Below are 22592 nucleotides of genomic sequence, written 5' to 3'. Positions count from 1 at the left end.
GTGAACCCAGCCTATACAGCACATATTTGCCATTAAATGACGGCCATCCACTCAATTACAACATTATGTGAACCGAGCCTTTCTATGTTTTTAATCCACTCCTTGTTTTGGTTGCTATACAGCCTCAAACATACAGCCTCAAATATACATAGTGTGAACATAGCCTAAATGTGACTTGGTTTTATCTAAAAAAGATCTAAAAACTTTACTTAGTGGGTGTGCATTCTGTACCGTATATTCTTTCATTTATTTATTATTAGTATGAGTATCTTAATATTGCTGCCTTTTAGTAGGCCATGTGTAAAGAGTTCAAAGATGAAGCTATATAATGCACTTACATAAAAGGCTGACATGCACACCCAGTTATTATGCTTTGTACTGTATATCTGTAGAATATACATTTATCTCTTATAGTTAAGCTTCACTGATCAGACCTTTATACTTTGTTCCCAAAGTCTATCCTTTATATGCGGCAATCATGTGAGCCTGGGCTCCTAGGATCTGTCTGTACTTTTACCCCTGCAGACTGCTAAGGATTTCTTTCTAGCTGGATGGAGGAAGAGACAGCTGGTTATTCATAATGGAGCAGAACAATCGTCCAGTGGATGATTTCTCCCTCGATGGATTCTCACTTCCTCCGTATACAAACAGCCAGCCTGATGTGCAGGTCTCTGAAGGAGATAAAGCTGGGGCGACGTTATTGTTTTCTGGATTTTTTATGGGACTGATAGGAATCACTCTTACTATCATTGCATGGATTAAACGTGATTGGAATCAACAATTAGGGTGGGCTCAAATGTTGGGTCCTATTGTGCTCTCAGTTAGTCTGGCCTTTATATTGATTTCTGTATGTCGATATAAGGTAAATTCTTGTAGAAAACGTAATAATATACCTTCTGACACAGAACAATCCTCGGCTGGACAGAACTTTGTCTTTACCGGGATTAATCAGCCAATAACATTCCATGGTGCTACAGTGCTACAGTATATCCCCCCTCCGTACAGCGCTCATGACGATATGCCAAGAGGTCCAAGCACTTCAACTCCCATCCAAAGTAATAGTAGTGCTGGTCTAGTTAATGGGATATCCCCACCAATATTACCCCCTCAGTATTATAGTATTTATCCCCTGGACAATCCAGCATTTGTAGAAGACGAAGAATCTTCTCAAACTCCACTTCATGAGAGGTATGTATCTTGTCCACTTTGGGCGACATATTATGACGTCATTGTTACTTTGTTGCTATTGTTAATTATTTATGTATTGACAGTAAATATATATTTTATAGTTACAGTAAGCCTTGTATAGAGGTGCCACCATGATTCACCTTTATACAAGGGCACAATGCTGCGTCCAGCAACGTGTTGTGGGCCCTACATGTACACATTTACCCATATGGCCGCCAGTGTACTGTGCCACCGTCTCCCCCTCATGTACCGTCTTATCGTCTTAGCTGTTGCAGAACTACAACTCCTACTATGTGATGTAGTTCTGCATATTATCCCACAGAACATGCTGGGAGATGTAATTCTAAAGCTTACCCTATACAGCATGCTAGGAGATGTAGCCCTGCATATTACTACAGAGCCTGCTGGGAGATTTAATTCTACAACCTACCCTATACACCATGCTGGAAGATGCTTTCTTGCATATTACCACACAGCATGCTGGGAGATGTAGTCCTGTATATTACCACAGAGCCTACTGGGAGATGTAGTTCTTTTGTGCCACTGCTCCCCCCTCCTATACTGTGTCAACCTCTAATCCAGTGCTTCCCAACCTTTTCCACCTCAAGGCACCCCTTAGAAAAATTTTTTAGCTTGGGGCACCCCTACTAAATAATGTTCTACACAATATAAAAAAACGCCATTCAGTGACTCACAGGTGATGTCTTCTTTGATCCAAGAGGTTACTCTCCGTTTCCTCTCCATCTGGTCCAGAACACCATGACGATTTCTTCCAGCTACGTTTCATCTTTTCAGAACCTGCCAGACAAACAATTTAGGTTCTGCACACTTCTAGCAATTTGCTTCCCTTTCTCCCTCCTATAGGCTCCCAAACTGCCCATGCTGTGCCTTTAATATAGTAATCATGCCTCCTGCTGCCCCCCCATATAGTAATATTGCCCATGCTGTGCCCTCAATATAGTAATCATGCCCATGCTGTGCCCTCAATAGAGTAATAATGCCCATGCTGTGCCCTCAATATAGTAATCATGCCCATGCTGTGCCCTCAATATAGTAATCATGCCCATGCTGTGCCCTCAATAGAGTAATAATGTCCATGCTGTGCCCTTAATATAGTAATCATGCCTCCTGCTGTACCCCCATATAGTAATAATGCCCATGCTGTATCCCCCATATAGTAATAATGCCCATGCTGTATCCCCCATATAGTAATAATGCCCATGCTGCGCCTCTCATATTAATAATGCCCATGCTGTGCCTCTCATAATAATAATGCCTATGCTGTGCCTCTCATAATAATAATGCCAACTAATGTAGTAATAATATACTATACTGTTGTGCCTCATAATAATGACATCCAAGCCTTTCCCCTCAGTATAAATACCCCTCTCCCTGCTCTGCCTCTCCCCCATGCTGCCCCCTCAGTATAAATGTCCCCCATGCTGTGCCCCCACCTATAAAAAAAAATAAAAAATCCAACTCACCTAATCCGGGCTGTGTGGCCACAGGGAGCTGCTCTTCTGTTTCTTCTGGCTCCATCTTGTGAGCCGCGGGGACGGAACCCCCGGCAGGCGTGATGACGTCACATCATCACGTCTGCCAGAAAGGTCACGTCCTGGCGTCCCATAGGCTGCAGGCATGAAGTGCCGGCGGCCTATGGGAGTGAATGTAGGAGCAGAATGCTGACAGCTTCTTGAATGTTCCGCCCACTCACTGTATGAGTGGGCGAAACATGAAATCGATCGGTATATCCCTAGTAGCTGCGCAGCTGCAGCTTCTAGGGGTATTAAAGTGACAAAGTCACATTTCCCACCGGGATCCCGCAGCACCCCTGGTGGGTTCTCTCGGCACACCGGTTGGGAACTGCTGCTCTAATCTTTTGCAGACCTTCAACTCCAATTATGAACTGTCAACAGGGCATGATGGGGGTTGTAGTTCAACAACTCGAATTTCCACAGGCTGCAAAATTACAACTCCCGCCATGCACAGTTAGCAGGACATGGTGGGGGTTGTATTTTTCTGGGGGTAATTTCACCTGTCCTGGATCCTGCTGTGTCCTCCTCTGGTCCCGTGTCGCTGCTGTGTTCGCACCTCTGCTCTTCTCTCAGGTCTGGGACACTGTGGGGGGGGAGGGGGGGGGTTGCGGTGTATGGCCCTGTGAGGACACTGTGTGTGGGGGGGGGAGAGCCTGAGAGGATGATGTGCGGGTGATGGGCGCCTCTCAGGACACTGTGAAGGGGGGTGTCTGAGAGGATGATGTGCGGGGGGCGAGTGCCTGTTGGGACACTGTGCAGGGGTGTGTCTAAGAGGATGACGTGCGGGGGGCAGGTGCCTGTCAGGACACTGTGAAGGGGGGGTGCCTGAGAGGATGATGTGCAGGGGGCAGGCGCCTGAGAGGATGATATACGAGGGGCGGGCACCTGTTGGGACACTGTGCAGGTGGGAGAGTGCCTGTCGGTAAACTGTGAAGGGGGGGTGTCTGAGAGAATGATGTGCAGGGGGCAGGCGCCTGAGAGGATGATATACGAGAGGCAGGCGCCTGTTGGGACACTGTGCAGGTGGGAGAGTGCCTGTCGGGACACTGTGCAGAGTGGTGCCTAAGAGGAAGATGTGCAGGGAACGAGCGCCTATCAGGACACTGTGCAGGGGGGTGCCTAAGAGGATGATGTGCTGGGGGCGAGCGCCTGTCAGGACACTATGCAGGGGGGTGCCTAAGAGGATGATGTGCTGGGGCCGAGCGCCTGTCAGGACACTATGCAGGGGGGTGCCTAAGAAGATGATGTGCTGGGGGCGAGCGCCTGTCAGGACACTGTGCAGGAGGGGTGCCTAAGAGGATGATGTGCAGGGAGCGAGCGCCTGTCAGGACACTGTGCAGAGGGGTGCCTAAGAGGATGATGTGCTGGGGGCGAGCGCCTGTCAGGACACTGTGCAGGGGGTTGCCTAAGAGGATGATGTGCGGGGGGTGAGCGCCTGTCAGGACACTGTGCAGAGGGGTGCCTAAGAGGAAGATGTGCAGGGAACGAGCGCCTATCAGGACACTGTGCAGTGAGGTGCCTAAGAGGATGATGTGCTGGGGGCGAGCGCCTGTCGGGACACTGTGCAGAGTGGTGCCTAAGAGGAAGATGTGCAGGGAACGAGCGCCTATCAGGACACTGTGCAGGGGGGTGCCTAAGAGGATGATGTGCTGGGGGCGAGCGCCTGTCAGGACACTATGCAGGGGGGTGCCTAAGAGGATGATGTGCTGGGGGCGAGCGCCTGTCAGGACACTATGCAGGGGGGTGCCTAAGAGGATGATGTGCTGGGGGCGAGCGCCTGTCAGGACACTGTGCAGGAGGGGTGCCTAAGAGGATGATGTGCAGGGAGCGAGCGCCTGTCAGGACACTGTGCAGAGGGGTGCCTAAGAGGATGATGTGCTGGGGGCGAGCGCCTGTCAGGACACTGTGCAGGGGGTTGCCTAAGAGGATGATGTGCGGGGGGTGAGCGCCTGTCAGGACACTGTGCAGGGGGGGTGCCTAAGAGGATGATGTGCTGGGGGCGAGCGCCTGTCAGGACACTGTGCAGGGGGTTGCCTAAGAGGATAATGTGCCCCCCGCACAGCGAGCGCCTGTCAGGACACTGTGCAGAGGGGTGCCTAAGAGGATGATGTGCTGGGGGCGAGCGCCTGTCAGGACACTGTGCAGAGGGGTGCCTAAGAGGATGATGTGCTGGGGGCGAGCGCCTGTCAGGACACTGTGCAAGGGGGTGCCTAAGAGGAAGATGTGCAGGGGGCGAGCGCCTGTCGGGACACAGGCTGTGAGGACAATGTGTAGGGGCAGCTGCTCTGGGGACAGTAGCTGCGCTCTAAAGAGTGATTGCCAGGGCCCGGAGCGTTTTGCTTCTGACCCTGTCAATCATCGCCCTGCAGTGAGAGTCCGGATCCTGGACTTTTACTGTGAGCGCTCGCAGTGAATCCGGACGTTCAGCAGTTTATATGCAGAAGCTGGGAGGCCCGCTCGGTGGTCGGGTGCTGCAAGTGTCTCCTCAGGGGCTCGATCCATTACAGGATTTGGCACCGGGCCCCCTGATGTGGCGGGCCCCTTAGCAGTAGCTACGGCTGCTACGGTGGTAGTTCCGCCACTGTTAACAGGCCAACATACAGTATATGGGAAGAAATGTAAGTATGTAGGAGCTGCTCTACAATTACCCAGTGTCACCCCTACAAATAATGCTAGGGGCTAAGACTTCTGGACCCCATACTTTGTTTATTTATGGTGCCACTGCAGTTCTGGCTCATCAATTATTGATGGCCTGTCCTATGTATCAACCATCAATAGTACTTTCCTAGAAAACCCTTTAAACGATGATAAGTGGCAATGGGTATAAAAAATAATCAATTACAATAATACAGTTTTTGAACATTTTAATATGTAGGACCCTATCACACAGGCCAATGCATGCTCCAATTTAGTGCTAATATTATAGATGATAATACGATATCAACTGTCTGAACTCTGTTATACCTTATATACAATGTTCCACACAAGGAGAAAGATATAATATGATAACACTAACAGACTTCGATAGAACTGTAAATTATTAATGTACTGAAATGGCCTCATTTCATTTAATGATTTATCAAGCAATAGGCGGGATCGCAAGTAAAACTAGCAAAGTCAGCTTCATGATAGCGGCAGGGAAAACAACTCAATGACTTACTTTTGTTCACAGACTATTATTATCTATATACAGTCACCTGGATAATGGTGCGTTTACACTGGCAGATTTATCTGACAGATTTTGAAAGCCAAAACCAGGAATGGATTTGAAAATAGGAGAAATCTCAGTCTTTTCTTTGTGACCCGTTCCCTGTTGATGGTCTATTCCTGGCATTGGCTTCAAAAATCTGTCAGATAAATCTGCCTGTGTAAACGCACCATCAGAATGACCAATAATCACTGAATTCAGGTGTTTTATTCAGCCCCATTGGCACAGGTGTATAACATCCAGCCCATAGTCATGCAGACTGCCTTTACTGACATTGTGCTAGAATTAGGAATGAGCAAACTTTTGAAAAGTTTGGTTTGGTTCGATCCGTTGAACTTTCGTGAAGTTTGGATTCATACGAACCGAACCTAAAACGAACCTTGCTATACCTGCTGAATAATTGCAGCTACAATAGTGGGAGTCTGATAGGGTATAGTTTCATTTAGTTGCAGTTGCTATTACAATGAAAAAAGGAGAAAAAAAAAAAAGTGAAAAAAATTAGCCAAGGTGTAAGTGATTACACGGGACATAGGAAACAAAGTTCCTTGGACCTAGTAGAGTGGAAAACAGACATTTGGCAGTGGAACCAGCACCAACAACAGTACTGTATTGGACCCAGTATGGTTGAGAACAGACAATTGACAGAGGAGGAGGAGGAGGCAGCAGCACTTGATTGCCCCCAGCCAGTGGCGTAGCTACCGCGGTCGCGATGGTCACCGCCGTGACCGGGCCCGCCACGAAGGGGGGCCCCGCGAGGCCCTCCCGATCAATCACTCTTGTGACTGCAAGCATTGTTTTGCTTGTAGTCACAAGAGTCTGGCTCCGTCTTCCCCCGGCTGCTGCGCGGCTGCCGGGGGTGTCACGTCTTATCCCCGGCAGCGCGCGCATCCCAGAGCTCCCTGCGCGCCTTGGGCCCTGACTTCCGGTTCCGGCGCGCAGGGAGCTCTGGGTTGCGCGCGCTGCCGGGGATAAGACGCAACACCCCCGGCAGCCGCGCAGCAGCCGGGGACAGACCAGGAGGAGTGAGGATCGACGTGGGAGCGCGTTGTCAGGTGAGTTAAGTTTTGTTTTGTTTTTTTATCAGCCTGCAGGGTGGGGGAAAGAGGGGGGCATCTATGAGGGTGGGGGGAAAGAGGGGGGCATCTATGAGGGTGGGGGGAAAGAGGGGGGCATCTATGAGGGTGGGGGAAAGAGGGGGCCATCTATGAGGGTGGGGGGAAAGAGGGGGCCATCTATGAGGGTGGGGGGAAAGAGGGGGGCATCTATGAGGGTGGGGGGAAAGAGGGGGGCATCTATGAGGGTGGGGGGAAAGAGGGGGGCATCTATGAGGGTGGGGGGAAAGAGGGGGGCCATCTATGAGGGTGGGGGGGAAAGAGGGGCCATCTATGAGGGGGGGGAGAGGGGGGCATCTATGCGGGTGGGGGGAAAGAGGGGGGGCATCTATGAGGGTGGGGGGAAGTAGGGGGGCATCTATGAGGGTGGGGGGAAAGAGGGGGCCATCTATGAGGGTGGAGGGAAAGAGGGGGGGCATCTATGAGGGTGGGGGGAAGGAGGGCAGCATCTATGAGGGTGGGGGGGAAAGAGGGACCATCTATAAGGGAGGGGGAAAGGGGACTATCTATAAGGGAGGGTGGGGGGAGAGGAAGCCATCTATAAGGGAGGGTGAGGAGAGAGGGGGCCATCTATAAGGGAGGGGGGGGGGGGGAGAGGGGACCATCAATAAGGGAGGGTGAGGAGAGAGGGGGCCATCTATAAGGGAGGGTGGGGGGAGAGGGGACCATCAATAAGGGAGGGTGAGGAGAGAGGGGGCCATCTATAAGGGAGGGGGTAGAGGAGGCCATCTACAAGGGAGGGTGAGGAGAGAGGGGGTCATCTATAAGGGAGGGGGAGAGGAGGCCATCTATAAGGAGGGGGGGAGAGGAGGCCATCTATAAGGAGGGGGGAGAGGAGGCCATCTATATGGCGGGGGGAGAGGAGGCCATCGATAAGGGAGGGGGTAGAGGGGGCCATCTATAAGGGAGGGGGTAGAGGAGGCCATCTATAAGGGAGGGGGTAGAGGGGGCCATCTATATGGAGGGGGGAGAGGAGGCCATCTATAAGGGAGGGTGGGGGGAGAGGAGGCCATCTATAAGGAGGGCAACATGGGGGGAGAGGGGCCATCTATTTGGGGGGGCAACATAGGGGGAGAGGGAATACACAGAGGGGGGCATATATTATTAGGGAGTCACATAGAGTCAGCCTACCCACTAAATGAGGGTGTAAAGGGGCCAATATAGATGTGCAGTGTGTAGAGAGATGAGGATGGTGCCAGAGTGAGGAGACTAATATGTCTGTCTGGCAGATTCCGTGGATTTGTGGCTCAGAGAAGTTCTCATAATGGCCCAGGACGGATGGAGAAGATGAAAAGGAAAGAACTCCGATCAGAGAAGACGTCCCCTGTGAGTCACCTGATATAACTGCACTGTAATGTATATGGTGTATAGAACCTGTGTAGAGCTGGGGCCACCTCTATATGACTGGATGAGATGATTTAGTATACTGGATTTGGTCAGTAACAATATGGTGGTGATGGTAGTGGTTGTGGTGTGGCGGTAACATTTCCTTCCTATATATTGGTATTACTGGTAATATTGGTCTCAGTTTACAGGATTTGGTCGGTAACAGTATGGCGGTAATATGTACGGTGATAATACTTTCTCTTCCAATATGCTGGTGTTATTGGTAATATCTGTCTTGGTGTGTGTATGTATATATATATTCTCTGGAGAGAGGGATATCTGGCTATTCCCGTGTTTTGAGACTCGTAACTGAGGCTCCACGGACCCCTTTTTTGCATATTTAAATTTTGTATGGGACAATCAATGGAGACTCGTAAATGAGTACTCCATTGGAATTTTTCACTGTTCTCCCTGAGTTCAGTGATTGTTGTGTTTTGTTGGTATGTGTATATATATATATATATATATATATATATATATATATATATATATATATACACACCAATAGCATCACTTGGTCGTGAAAGGGGGGGGGGCCCAAGTTGGCCTCTCGCACCAGGGCCCAGGAGACATTAGCTACGCCCCTGCCCCCAGCCCAGTATGGTTGAGAACAGACTATTTGAGGAGGAGGAGGCAGTACCTGATTGCACCCAAGCCAGTATGGTTGAGAACAGACAATTGACGGAGGAGGAGGATGTTCAGCCTTGGAGTGGTGGCCTGGGAATCCTTGCTGATCAGTGTTGGACTGGGGTACCTGGGGCCCACCAGAGGAAATGATCCTTGGGGCCCACCAATATACAACCAGTGAGACATGACCCGCTGACCCGCTCCTTCCCTGGATTCATCTGTATCTGTGACAAATCCTTTCTGAATAACATTTTCAGTTGAACTAAAACTCTCAGAAGCCCCTCCATTTATACGGCTCTCAGGGAATGCTAGGAGTTGTAGTCTGCCAGAGGACAACCCTTTAATAAATCACTGTGTGCAGAGTCTCCTGGTGGCTGCAATCTGTGGGTGACAACAATCGGCCCTGAAGGTCCAGCAATACATCTCTCTACTCTGTACTACAACTCCCAGCATATCCTGAGGGCTGCAGACTGTCAACTTGGGCCTCGACTGAGTCGATATTACCGGCCAGATCCTATATACTGACCAATATTGCCAATAATACCAGTATACAAGGGGGAAATATTACCGCCACACCACAACTACTACCATCACCACCATATTGTTACTGACCAAATCCAGTATATTAAGATCAATAAAACACAGTACCAGATTCAAAAGTAACAAATAATTCCACCACATACTGACTAATACCACCACATACTGACTAACACCACCGCATACTGACTAATGTCACCGCTGATACTGAAGAAAATCCTCTGTACACAGATCACAATCACCTCATACAGTCATATAGAGGTTGCCCCAGCTGTACACAGGTTCTATACACCATATACATCACAGTGCAGTTATATCAGGTGACTCACAGAAGACGTCTTCTCTAATCGGAGTTCTACCCTTTTCATCTTGTTCTTCTTCTGCCCTGGGCCATCATGAGAACTTCTCCGAGCCATGAATCCACAGAATCTGCCAGACAGACATATTAGGCTCCTCATACTGGCACCATCCTCATCTCTTTACTAACTGCATATCTGTATTGGTCACTATACATTCTCGTTTAGTGGGTAGGCTGAGTCTATGTGATCCCCTTATAGTATATGCTTCCCCCCGTATAGCCTCCTTATAGATGCCCCCCTGTATTGTGCCCCTAATAGATTTCCCCTGTATTACCCCCCTTATAGATGGTTTCCCCGTGTTATTTTCCTTATAGATGGTCCCCCCCGTGTTATCCCCCTTATAGATGGTCTCCCCCCTGCGTTATCCCCTTATAAATGGTCTCCCCGCCGTGCAATCCCCATAGAGATGGTCTCCCCCCTGTGTAACCCCCTTATAGATGGTCTCTCCCCCCGTGTTATCCCCCTTATAGATGGTCTCCCCCCTGCGTTATCCCCCTTATAGATGGTCCCCCCGTGTTATCCCCTTTAAAGATGGTCTCCCCCCGTGCTATTCCCCATATAGATGGTCTCCCCCCTGTGTAACCCCTATATAGATGGTCTCTCCCCCCCGTGTTATCCCCCTTATAGATGGTCTCCCCCCTGCATTATCCAGCTTAAAGATGGTCTCCCCCCCGTTTTATTCCCCATATAGATGGTCTCCCCCCGTGTTTTTCCCCAAATAGTTGGTCTCCCCCGTGTAACCCCCTTATAGATGGTCTCTCTCCCCTCCCCGTGTTATCCCCCTTATAAATTGTCTCCCCCCTGCGTTATCCCCCTTATAGATGGTTCCCCCACTGTGTTATTCCCCATATAGATGGTCTCCCCCACGGTGTTATTCCCCATATAGATGGTTCCCTCCCGTGTAACCCCCCCCTTTATAGATGGTCTCTTTCTCCCCCTCCAGTGTTATCCCCCTTATAGATGGTCTCCCCCCGGGTTATTCCCCATATAGATGGTCTCCCCTCCTGTGTAACCCCCCTTATAGATGGTCTCTTTCTCCTCCCGACCCCCCATGTTATCCCCCTTATAGATGGTCTCCCCCTGGGTTATTCCCCATATAGATGGTCTCCGCTCCTTTGTAACCCCCTTATAGATGGTCTCCCCCCGTGTTATTTTCCATATAGATGGTCTCCCCGCTGCGTTATCCCCCTTATAGATGGTCTCCCCCCTGTGTAACCCCCTTATAGATGGTCCCCCCGTGTTATCCCCTATAGATGGTTTCCCCAGTGTGTTATTCCCCATATAGATGGTCTCCCCCCTGTGTAACCTCCTTATAGATGGTCTCTCCCCCCGTGTTATCCCCTTTATAGATGGTCTCCCCCCTGCGTTATTCCCCTTATAAATGGTCTCCCTACCGTGTTATTCCCCATATAGATGGTCTCCCCCCATGCTATTCCCCATATAGATGGTCTATTCCCCTGTGTAACCCCCCTTATAGATGGTCTCTCTCCTCCCCGAGTTATTCCCCTTATAGATGTTCTTCCCCCTGCATTATCCCCCTTATAGATGGTCTCCCCCCGTTTTATTCCCTTATAAAGATGGTCTCCCCCTGTGTTATTCCCCATATAAATGGTCTCCCCCCCCCGTGTAACCCCCCTTATAGATTGTCTCTCTCCCCTCCCCGTGTTATCTCCCTTATATATGGTCTCTCCCCGTGTTATTCCCCATATAGATGGTCTCCCCCTGCGTTATCCCTCTTATAGATAGTCTCCCTCCTCCCCGTGTTATCCCCCTTATAGATGGTCTCCCCCCGTGTTATTCCCCATATAGATGGTCTCCCCACTGCGTTATCCCCCTTATAGATGGTCTCCCTCTACCCGTGTTATCCCCCTTATAGATGGTCTCCCCCCTGTGTAAGCCCCCTTATAGATGGTCTCCCCCCTGCGTTATCCCCCTTATAGATGGTTCCCCCACTGTGTTATTCCCCATATAGATGGTTCCCCCCGTGTAACCCCCCCCCTCATAGATGGTCTCTCTCCCCCCCCCCCCCCCGTGTTATCCCCCTTATAGATGGTCTCCCCCCGGGTTTTTTCCCCATATAGATGGTCTCCCCTCCTGTGTAACCCCCCTTATAGATGGTCTCTCTTCCCCCCCCCCCCTGTGTTATCCCCATTATAGATGGTCTCCCCCCAGGTTATTCCCCATATAGATGGTCTCCGCTACTGTGTAACCCCCTTATAGATGGTCTCCACCCCCCTGTGTTATCCCCCTTATAGATGGTCTCCCCCCTGCATTATCCCCCTTGTAGATGGTCTCCCCCCGTGATATTCCCCATATAGATGGTCTCCCCCCCTGTGTAACCCCCTTATAGATGGTCTCTCCCCTCCCCCCCCCCCCCCCCGTATTATCCCCTTATAGGTGGTTCCCCCCTCTGTGCAAAGCAGATAAATATAAATAAAAAAACCTCACCTTACAACACACTCCCCTTCTCTTTTCCACTGGCTCCTGCTCGTCTCCCTGTGTCCTGGCCGGCTCACGCATCACTGAGTCAGTGTACGCCAGGGCTGGGACTTCTCTGCTGTCGGCGTACACTGACTCAGTGATGATGCATGCACCGGCCGGGACACAGGGAGCCGAGGAGCGGCCGGGGGCCAGGGTACCTCTTGTGACTGCTAGCAAAAAACTGCTTGCGGTTACAAGAGGACAGGAGCAGTGTGGTGGGGGCCGGGGGTGGGGCCATCATTCAAGGGAGCTTTGCTGTCACCTGACTGGGTAAGTGAGGGCCCAGTCAGGTGACAGCATTGCTAGATGGGTAGCGCTGTCACTGTCGGGGGCCCTTGCCGCCCGACAGTAACAGTGTGTTAACTGTGTTGGGGGCTGGGGACTACCAGAGGATCCTCCGGTCCTCCGTTGGCCCAGTCCGACACTGTCGCTGATAATGTTGTTCAGTGCACTTTCCAGAACATGGACGAGTGGGATGATGTCGTTGATCCCATAGTCATGCCTGCTCACAAACAGAGTCACGTCCTCAAAAGGCATCAACAATTGGCAGGAAATGTTCGAAGAAACCTGTGCACTATGAGGTTTATCACATGTGCCATACAAGGTGTAAGACTCAGCCCTCCCTGCTGCACTGCAGAGACAATGTTCCTCCCATTGTTGACTACAACACTTCCCACCGTTAGTTGACATGGGGTCAGCCATTCATATATCTCCTCCCTGATGGTCCGGAGGAGCCCTTGCCCAGTGTGGCTCAGTTCACCGAGGCTCACCAAATGGAGGACAGCCTGAGAGCGCCGTGCCTGACATCGTTGGTAAAACACCGGGGCAGGTTGCACTGCAGTCAAAGCGGCGGATGGTCGCAAGGTGGTGGAGGCAGAACTTGTGCAGAACTGGCCCTCTAAAGCACCAGGGAGGTGACAAGTGGTAAGAATGGACCAACTTCTGGGAGTATGTTGACCCAATGGCCAGTAACAGACATGTACTGCCCTTGCCCATAATTAAAGGACCAGACATCAGCACTGGGTTGCACGGTCTTGGACACCAAGAATCCCAATGAGTCGCCAACATTTTTCTAAACAACTGTGCAGTGATGGGACAGCTGATGGGACTTTTTTTTTTTTGCTGGGACAGTGATGGGACTTTTTTTTAGTTTTGTTTTTTTTTTTTACTTTTTTTTGTTGCGGCTAAATGGGGTTCTATTTTATTTTTTGAAGCTTTCTTGTAAAGATATAAACTGAGAGATTTTCACTTCATAAAGTAGATCAGCTTGAACACTGAAGTTGCTTTCATGTGTCTTGGTTGATACTCGCAGACAGCTGTCACATTACATTTTTGATTAGGCAGCACCCAGGTATATCTGAGGAGACTAATTTAAGGTCTCACCCTAACAGGGGTGACGTCACACATCTTGATATTCACAGAAAACCAGGATACAAGGGACTATAGGAGTAATAGTCCCTTGTATCCTGGTCTATTCTGTGATGTTATTTGTTATTTTAACCAGATTTGTTACAAACTTTTTGCAAAGTTCGCAACTAATCTGGTTTGTTACGGTTCGTTTTGCTCATCCCTAGATAGAATGTTTTTTTTTTTTCTACAGCGCTCACTGATGCCAGCATGGTTGGTCAAGTTGGTTCAGGACATTTCTTCCCTCTCACTGTTGATGGCGGGCTGCAGCGATCGCTCTGCAGCCCGCCATTAACCCCTTCAATGCCGCCAATCATGGCATTCAAGTGACAGTGACAGGAGCTGTTCTCCTGTTACTGTCTGATTGGGAGCCCCCAAGTGTGACTACAGGTTTCCCAATCATTTTCCTTGACTGCCGAAGGTCTATGACTTACCTCTCTGCAGTCAGCGCTGCAAAGGCTCAATGTGAAGATCACAGATACAATTGATCAATGCTCAGCAATGGCATAGCATTGAAAAGTGTAATGCAATCTAATGTAATAGTCCACTAGAGGGGCTTAAAAAATGTAAAAAATATAATATAAAATTAAAAATATGACATAGCCCCTCCAATAAAAGGTACATTTATACTCCTTTTCCATTTTATATATAAAATTCATAAAAATAAAGAAATAAACATAATATATATCATAGCATGTGAAAATGTCTGAACTAATAAAATCTATCAATGAATGGTTTAAACAAAAAGAAAAGCAATTTTTTTTCACATTATATATCAGAAAAAAAATAAAATAAAGAACCATCAAAACCTCCCCTCCACACGAATATGGTACTATTGAATACTAGAGATCCTGGTACAAAAAATAAAATCCCAAACAGCCCTGTAGGTTTAAAAATAATAGCACTATGGCTCTTAGGGTGGGTTCACATTGAGGAACGCAGAGAAGTTCTGGCGGATTCCATCACTCGTCTGCGCTCGTGGCCGCACGCATCTCCGCCCATCCCATAGACTCAATTCTATGGGTAGGCAAATTGTGCTGTACGCTGAAAGAATTGACACTTCAATTTTTTCGGCGGACGTAGGAATTTGCCTGTGCATAGAATTGAGTCTAAGGCAGGGGCAGAGATGTACATGGACATATTAGTTTGAGCTAGACTAAATTTGTTGAAAAAAGGATAACTTAGCATTTTCTATGCCAAACCAGCAAACTGGGCTATACTTCTACCACTGCTATGTCTTATGATCATTGGCATATTCATGAGGTTCTTGTTCTTTTTCATCTGATCTCACAATATTAGTTCAGCTATGACATCTAGCCTCCATTGTTTTTGGATAATTAACCCATTGTAAAACATATGTTTATACTATGTTTTGTGAAAGGCAAACTCTACACCTATATTTTACAGAAATCAGAACCCGTCTACCTTCTTGCAGCTGTGAATTATAAGAGGACACCTTAACAACAATTGTAACTTTTGCCATCTTATATTTACAGATCTCCTTTTTCCAATCAGCATCGTGAAAATTTTGCGGAAATGCAAAGTGAAGCTCCACCATTATACGACGACTTGTTTCCCGATCTAAAGTAATGCATTTACAAGTACATGTAATGGCATTTATCAAGGCTGATATAGCTTTTTATCTTTGCAAGTGTTCTGTATATTTGATAAATGGCTAATATATAGACTGGATTACTTATATTGTCTTCGTTTTTGAAAAACTTTTGACTCTTTGTATTCAGAGAAAAATGTCACCTAAAAAATAGGTGAACGGATCAGCCATGGGAAGTTAAAGTTAAAGACCAAAATTCTGCAGAAAAACCATCATCACTGTTCTATGTTCATTAATTCTTCACAACGGAAAATCAGTGATGATTTCCTTACCTTAAAGGGGTTATTTGGGAAAATAAAAACAATATTCTAAATGATCCCCCTTCCCAATACCACCCTATGTCTAATATACATGTATAACCTATCTTGCACCCTTTCCCTGTTTTTTTTCCTCATACTTATCAGCTCTGGACATCTTTCCTTTGTAGACACAGGTCATGTGATCTCCTATCTAGGGAGTGGGTTAGCTGTCTATTGAATTGGTAACCCAGCCCCTGGGGACATTATTCGCATGATCTGTACCTGTTGACAGCTAGTGAATGTAAAAGTGCTGCTTCCATAGACTTACATGTGTCCCTGAGCCTAGGTTTCTGTAATATGAAAATTTATAGTTGTAGAAAGTTCTCAATCACAGTCAGCCAGCAGAGATCTAAACCTACACTACCCCCCCCCCCCCCCCCCGGGTTCTCTGATGGCCGTTATGCAGTGCATAGCAACACCATGTGAGCATCATGGTTTGGGAGCATTTAATTTTTTCGTTCTTAGATAACCCATTTAACCCCTTTCCACATAAGGACATGCCGCCTGTCCTGCAGCAGGTTAGGGGGGTAAAGAGAGGGGTCATGCTGTGATCCTGCTCTAAACCGCTCGGCTCCTGGTTGCTATCAGCAGCCAAGGACTGCGGCAGTTAGCTGGTGCGGACGATCGCCGTGCCCGGATAATTAGCCATTTTAAATGCCTACAAAGCCCCATCCTTGGTGGTTGTGGCCGGATTGATCGATTCTTATGCTCAAGCTGGGCCTTAAAGTCGTAACCATGTTGACCCAGGCTTGGTGCTCCATTGCTCTGGGCTCCAGTAGCCCAAAACAATGGAGCACTGATCTCATGGATGTATGCAGTACATATGTATTACATAGATCTCAATGAGAGATTAGTTTAGTTATAGTGGAATTCCCAAGAAGGACTTCTATTACTGTTTAAGGGAAAAAAAAGTGTTTTCATTAAAGTGACTCTGTACCCACAATCTGACCCCCCCAAACCACTTGTACCTTCGAATAGCTGCTTTTAATCCAAGATCTATGCTGCGGTCCGTTCGACAGGTGATGCAGTTATTGTCCTAAAAAACAACTTTTAAACTTTCAGCCCGTGCCAAACGGGAGTATCTGTGCCCTAACCTTGCACCACCCCTCTGTCCCTCCTCCCCACCCTCTTTATCATTAGGAATGCCACTGGAACATTTTCTCCATGCTGAACATTGCACAGCTGCTTAACGATCCAGCCCATGTGCTGGGCTGACACAGGTGGGGAATAGGAGGCAATCTGCCTGGAGCATTCCTAATTATGAGAAGGGTGGGGAGAAGGGACGCAGGGGTGGTGCAAAGTTAGGGCACAGATACTTCCGTTTGGCACGGGCTGCAAGTTTAAAAGTTGTTTTTTAGGACAATAACTGCATTGCCTGCCGAACAGACCCCAGGACAGATCTTGGATTAAAAGCAGCTATCCGAAGGTACAAGTGATTTGGGGGGGGGGGGTCAGATTGTGGGTACAGAGTCGCTTTAATAAAAAATCCTATCTTATAATAAATGTTCAAATCCCTCCCTATTTCCCATTTTATAAATAAAAATAAATAATCAAATAAACATACTTTGTATCGCCATGTGCAGAATCTCCTGAAGTATTAAAATACCCCATTTATGATCTTACACGGTAAACGGTGTAAGCGCGAAATCCTGCTAAAGTGAAAAATTGCTGATTTTTTGTCACATCAAATTTAGAAAAATTGTAATAAAAAGGGATGAAAAATTTGCATATACGCAAGCAAGCTACCGGTAGAAAGTACAGATCATTGCACAAAATATGACACCTCACACAGCCCCATAGACCAACAAATAAAAGTGTTATAAGGATAATAATAGAACAATTTTAAATACTTTGTTTATACAAGTTATACAAGTAATATCATTGTAATCAAACTGACTAGAAGAACATAGATAACATTTTATCATAAGGCCCTATTACACAGAACGATTATCGTTTAAAAATTCGTTAAACCGATCGAAATGAACGATTATCTTTCCGTGTAATAACACCCAACGATGAAACGACGAGAGAAAAATCATTCATTTTGGTCTTTCAACATGTTGAAAAATTATTGTTAGTAGTTCGCCAACCGTTCGCATATTTGTTTGTGTAACAAGTCACATGTGTAACATGTTCATTCTTCAGCGCAGACAGGGCAGGAGCGCGCGCCTCCCATAGACTCCCATTATGAGCGGGAGGCTAACGGCATTCCGCGGCGGACAATTCCGCTAGCTTTGCTCAGTGGGAACGGGGCCTAAGAGAGAAAACTGAATTCGCCATCTTTCCAGCATCTCGCTCCAACCCCCCCATTTAATCTGTCAATTACAGTGAATGGCTGCTCTCTGTCCTCTGCCACTGCCTTGGGCTCACCTTTAATTCTGCCCTGTCATTCAAACCACACATCCAGGCCTTATTTTCCTCCTTTGGCCTCCACCATAAAAACATTTACTGAATCCAAAAAATCTGCTGGTACATGCCCTGACCATCTCTCGCTGGCATTACTGCAATATCCTCCTCTCTGGCCTTCCATCTAATATTCTTGCTCCCGTTCATTCCATCCTTAATTCACCTCACCTCTAAGCCACTTCTCCTTCTCTGCCCCTCTCCTCTGCCAGTCTCTTCACTGGCTCCCCACTGCCTGACATAGTCAGTTAAAATTGTTAACAGTGACATAGAAGGCCATCCACAACCTGCCCCCTCCGTACATCTCTGACTTGACCCCTCACACAATCTCTGATCCTTACAAGATCTCTTTGTCCTCGCTCCTTACACAACCATCTCAAAGATTTCTCCCGAGCTTCCCCCGTATGTGAAACTCACTACTGTGACACATCTGGTTCCCATAACAACTTTCAAAATCAACTTACGCTACAGCAAATTACGCTACAACCTACAATAATAACCCTGCTGCCTTCTTACCACAATTTCACTAGCTGCCCTGTCACCAACCCCCCCCCCCCCCCCCCCACACACACACCTTATAGATTATAAGCCTTCGCAGGCAGGGCCTTCTCTCCCTATGTGCCAGTCATTTACTGTATTCATGTTGTTTTTTCTTGATCTTATTCTACATTCTGTATGTTAACCCCTTATCGTATGTACAGTGTTCTGGAATAAAATGTGCTTTAACAATAAATATTAATACTATTGTATGTCTTACATGTAGTCATATCTTTCTATTTCTTATTTTCATGTAGAATTGATGTCCAGGGTGCAAGTCATCATTCGTAACTCAGCGGACCGCAGCTCATCCAGTACGAAATGACCTGGAATGAGAATTACAAAGTGTCTGCTCCATGTGAAAAGACAGAGCGATCATAGATCCAGCTCACCTCCTGTTCTCCAGTCGGGGCACTATGACTAAGGACATGTGAAGTGTTTAAAGACTGTGTGCTGTGTGTGACCACTGTCTTGTGATGAAGTCTTTATGAAGATTTTTTTTACAAAGAGTTTTTTTTAATTTTTGAGTGCTGGACTTTCCTTTTCATTGTTATCGATTCCACATAACCTACGACTGTTATATATTATGTCATCTCGAGTGGACGACCCAGCTTTTTTTTTTTTAAGGAGTGAAAACTGTGCTGTGATTGGTTAGTATGCTAAACACCATTTTTTCTTTAGGCTGTGGCAGTCCAAACAGTGACAAGTCCTGGTGCAGTCAACAATTATCAGTGTGTCACCATTGCTAGCTACTAGCTACTAGCACATGCAATGTATCAATATTAGCACAATTAACAGTCTCCTGATGTCTCCTAGAAAAGGAAACATGAAGACAATGAGAAAATTAAATCTAATAAAGCGAAGTTGCTCTTGATTAGTGTAATTTAGAGGGAATCTGTCAGCACCTGGGCCCTACCTGAGGTGCTTTAGCTGGCAGTTCCGTAAGCATGTTGTCTTTTGGTAATTTGTCCGTGCAGTGGATTATGCATCTTAGGTCTCCTACTGTAATGAAGTGTCAAAGAGGAGTTGTGACTCAGTGTTTGGGCAGCACTTTGGCACACCTCAGCCCTCCTTCCTTCTCCCTTTTCTTCATAACTAATCTCAGCTGCCCGGGCCTCCAGCTCTCTCATGCTGTCAGTATGTCTCTGAGTGTTGATTTCAGACATAAACTGCCTACAGAGGACTGATCTGCAATCAGATATAGTTGAATCTTCAAGCTGAACTGTGTTGGAGTTGTTGTCCGGTGGTAAATCATCTGTCTAGAGACCAACAGTAGTTTTTTTCTGAGTTCAATTCCCCTGATGGAAATAAAATATAGTTGTTATTTTTTCTTTTTTTCTCATTGATGTATCATTTTGAAAAATGCTAAGAATTCACAAACAGGTACAGTACAATAATTTTTATATACAAAAAATAACTGCCAACTACAGCACACTGCCAGCACCTAAGGACAGATTCCCTTTAAATTGATTTTTATTTCCTAAAAGAAAACATGAAACACCTAATAGAGTTAGGTGGATAAAAACAACCCATGAATGTTCTGAAAGAACTCTAAGAATAAAACACTGGATAACGTAATACATGTTGTATTATGCACTGTAGGTTTACTCATATTCATAAATGCATGGCATGTATTATTACAGAAAAAACACGTATCTGTTTATTTCCTATACAGCTGTGTACTTTAAAATGTTTTAATAATGTAATAATTATAGAACATATGTTTAATATTCCTCTAGCACTTTTAAATGCTCTCAGAATCCAAGAATTCTCAAAAGCAGCATCAAAAGCACAATGCAGGTCTCTCTCTCTATTCTTTATTTTTCTTGTCTGTTCTAATAGCAGGTGCTGTATAATAATATGCATGTAAGAATGGGAAAAAGCTTTGTACAACATACATAATGCACTTATATTTTGTTGTGAGTCAATAATAAATAGTGGTTAAATCTCCTGGGCTGCTATCCCAACAAGGCTCTTCTTATTCATCCTGTATATTGGACTCTTATATTGGGTTCTTATGCCAGTGGAAAGTACCAGTTTGAGCTGTATTCACTTCCTCAGGAGATGGCTGCTATTAAACTCTATAGAAGAGCAGGGGGTAATACACCATTTCAGGCCTAGGTTTGGGTTGTATAATTGGAGGTTATATTTATGTATTTTTGTTATTTTATTATTATTTTTAATTTTACCTATTAGGGGCTCTATTGCCTATGGGGAGCACTGTTTACCTAGGTGACAACATAACTTTAAAGTGTCACTGTTGTTATAACTTTTAAAACTTTAATCAACAGTAGATGTGAAACAAAGCACATTTGCAATTTACATTTATTATTTTTTTTGCCATTATCATGCTGTAAAACAAAGCTGTACTTACCAGTAATCCAGGTCCAGTCTCCTGGAAGCAGATTTTCTGATTTGTGCTGGTTAAAAAAAGTGACTAAGCACATGAAGTCCTGGCCAGTACAGAGAGTCAGCTGAGTGTGTCCATCAATCACATGACTGCCTCCTCTGTGATGTCATGGTCTATAGTCTGTCATAGTCTGCTGGCCAGCAGTGCATATTGGTCCTTTTGTATAGCGGGTGTATGTGTATACACATCAAATATGTGGACTGACAGCAATGTGAACTTAAAATGATAACAGCTCCCCCCACCCTGCTGTTATTATTGCTGTCAGTACACATATTTGGTGTGTATGCACATACACCCGCTATACTAATGGACCAATAGGTACCACATGTTGGTGGTACCTATATGACATATGACATTATTTACAGCAAGGGGCTGCAGCAGATGGTGTTTTAAACATGGCAAAATAAAGTATATACATTTTTAGGCTATGTACACACAATCTGATCCCCCAAACCGCTTGTACCTTCGGATAGCTGCTTTTAATCCACGTTCCGTCCTGGGGTCTGTTCGGCAGGTGATGCAGTTATTGTTCTAAAAAACAACTTTAGGGTAAATTCAAACGGGCGGATCCGCCAGGAGTCTCAAGCACTAAATCCGCAGCTAATCCGCAAGCTATTGCGGATTAGCTGCGGATTTCGTGGTGAGACTCCAGGCGGATCCGCCGTTTGAATTTCCTCTAAAACTTGCAACCCTGTGTCAAATCGGCCTGGCCTAGAGTACCTATGTCATAAGATTGTGACACCCCTCCGTCTTTCCTCCCCACCCTCACCATTAGGAATGCCCCTGGAACATTTTCTCCTATTCCTCACCTGTGTGAACACTGCACATGGACTGGATCGTTAAGGCACCTGTGCAGTGTTCAAACAGGTGAGGAATAGTAGAAAAAGTTCCAGGGGCATTCCTAATGATGAAGAGGGCGGGGAGGAGGGATGGAGGGGTTTTACAATTCTATTGCACACACACTCTAGGCCACGCCAATTTGACTAAGGGCTGCAAGATTATGTTTATTGCACAAATATGAGTACTCTTTAAATATGGAAACATTGGCTACTTCATTGCACCTCCAAATCATCCTGAGCCAAGGACAGTTACCCCGTATGGCTATTTGGGTCCTCAGAGTTTTTACAGAGCTTCATTCTGGCATTAAGCAGCTGGGATAGCCAGAGCAGGGCAATCATCAGGATCAGAATAAGGCCAAGGGCATCTATTGCGATTGGAGGGGGGCATCAAGGCCACATATTCCCCTGTATGCCTCTGTAGTGTGATATGTTGATAGCTTCCCTCTGAGGTAAATGTTGGGCGGATGGAGGGCGCACAGCTAGGCTCAGTGCTTTGCAATGTTTGTAAGTTTGCTAGGTAGTAAATGGAGCAGTGGCTTATTATAGTCGCCCCTGCCCCATTCACTGGGGAGACAATTAGCACCTGTTCTCGCAATCAGTGTGGGATCAGTTAGTTGTCTCTTATCCTGTACATAGGGAATAATTTTTAATC

General features: G+C 46.7%; 1 protein-coding gene across 1 annotated transcript; it reads left to right on the top strand.

Annotated features, from left to right (window-relative positions):
- The first annotated feature begins 518 nt into the window (after positions 1–518).
- TMEM174 (transmembrane protein 174) lies at positions 519–20641 on the top strand. The gene is made up of 3 exons (XM_069962816.1): positions 519–1188; positions 15337–15426; positions 18949–20641. Exons 1-3 carry the CDS (start codon positions 581–583, stop codon positions 18980–18982), a joined length of 732 nt encoding a protein of 243 aa, XP_069818917.1. The 5' UTR covers positions 519–580; the 3' UTR covers positions 18983–20641.
- Positions 20642–22592: the final 1951 nt, after the last annotated feature.

This window comes from Dendropsophus ebraccatus, chromosome 3 (assembly GCF_027789765.1).
Source record: "Dendropsophus ebraccatus isolate aDenEbr1 chromosome 3, aDenEbr1.pat, whole genome shotgun sequence".
Classification (NCBI taxonomy): domain Eukaryota; kingdom Metazoa; phylum Chordata; class Amphibia; order Anura; family Hylidae; genus Dendropsophus; species Dendropsophus ebraccatus.
The sequence above is the reverse complement of the archived record's forward strand: the minus strand, read 5'-3'. Positions and strand labels throughout refer to the sequence as shown.

Coding starts and splice junctions, on each gene's coding strand:
- TMEM174 (XM_069962816.1), top strand. CDS start 581: ATGGAGCAGAACAATCGTCCAGTGGATGATTTCTCCCTCGATGGATTC. Junction 1,189..15,336: donor CAAACTCCACTTCATGAGAG/GTATGTATCTTG, acceptor TTATATTTACAG/ATCTCCTTTTTCCAATCAGC. Junction 15,427..18,948: donor GACTTGTTTCCCGATCTAAA/GTAATGCATTTA, acceptor ATTTTCATGTAG/AATTGATGTCCAGGGTGCAA.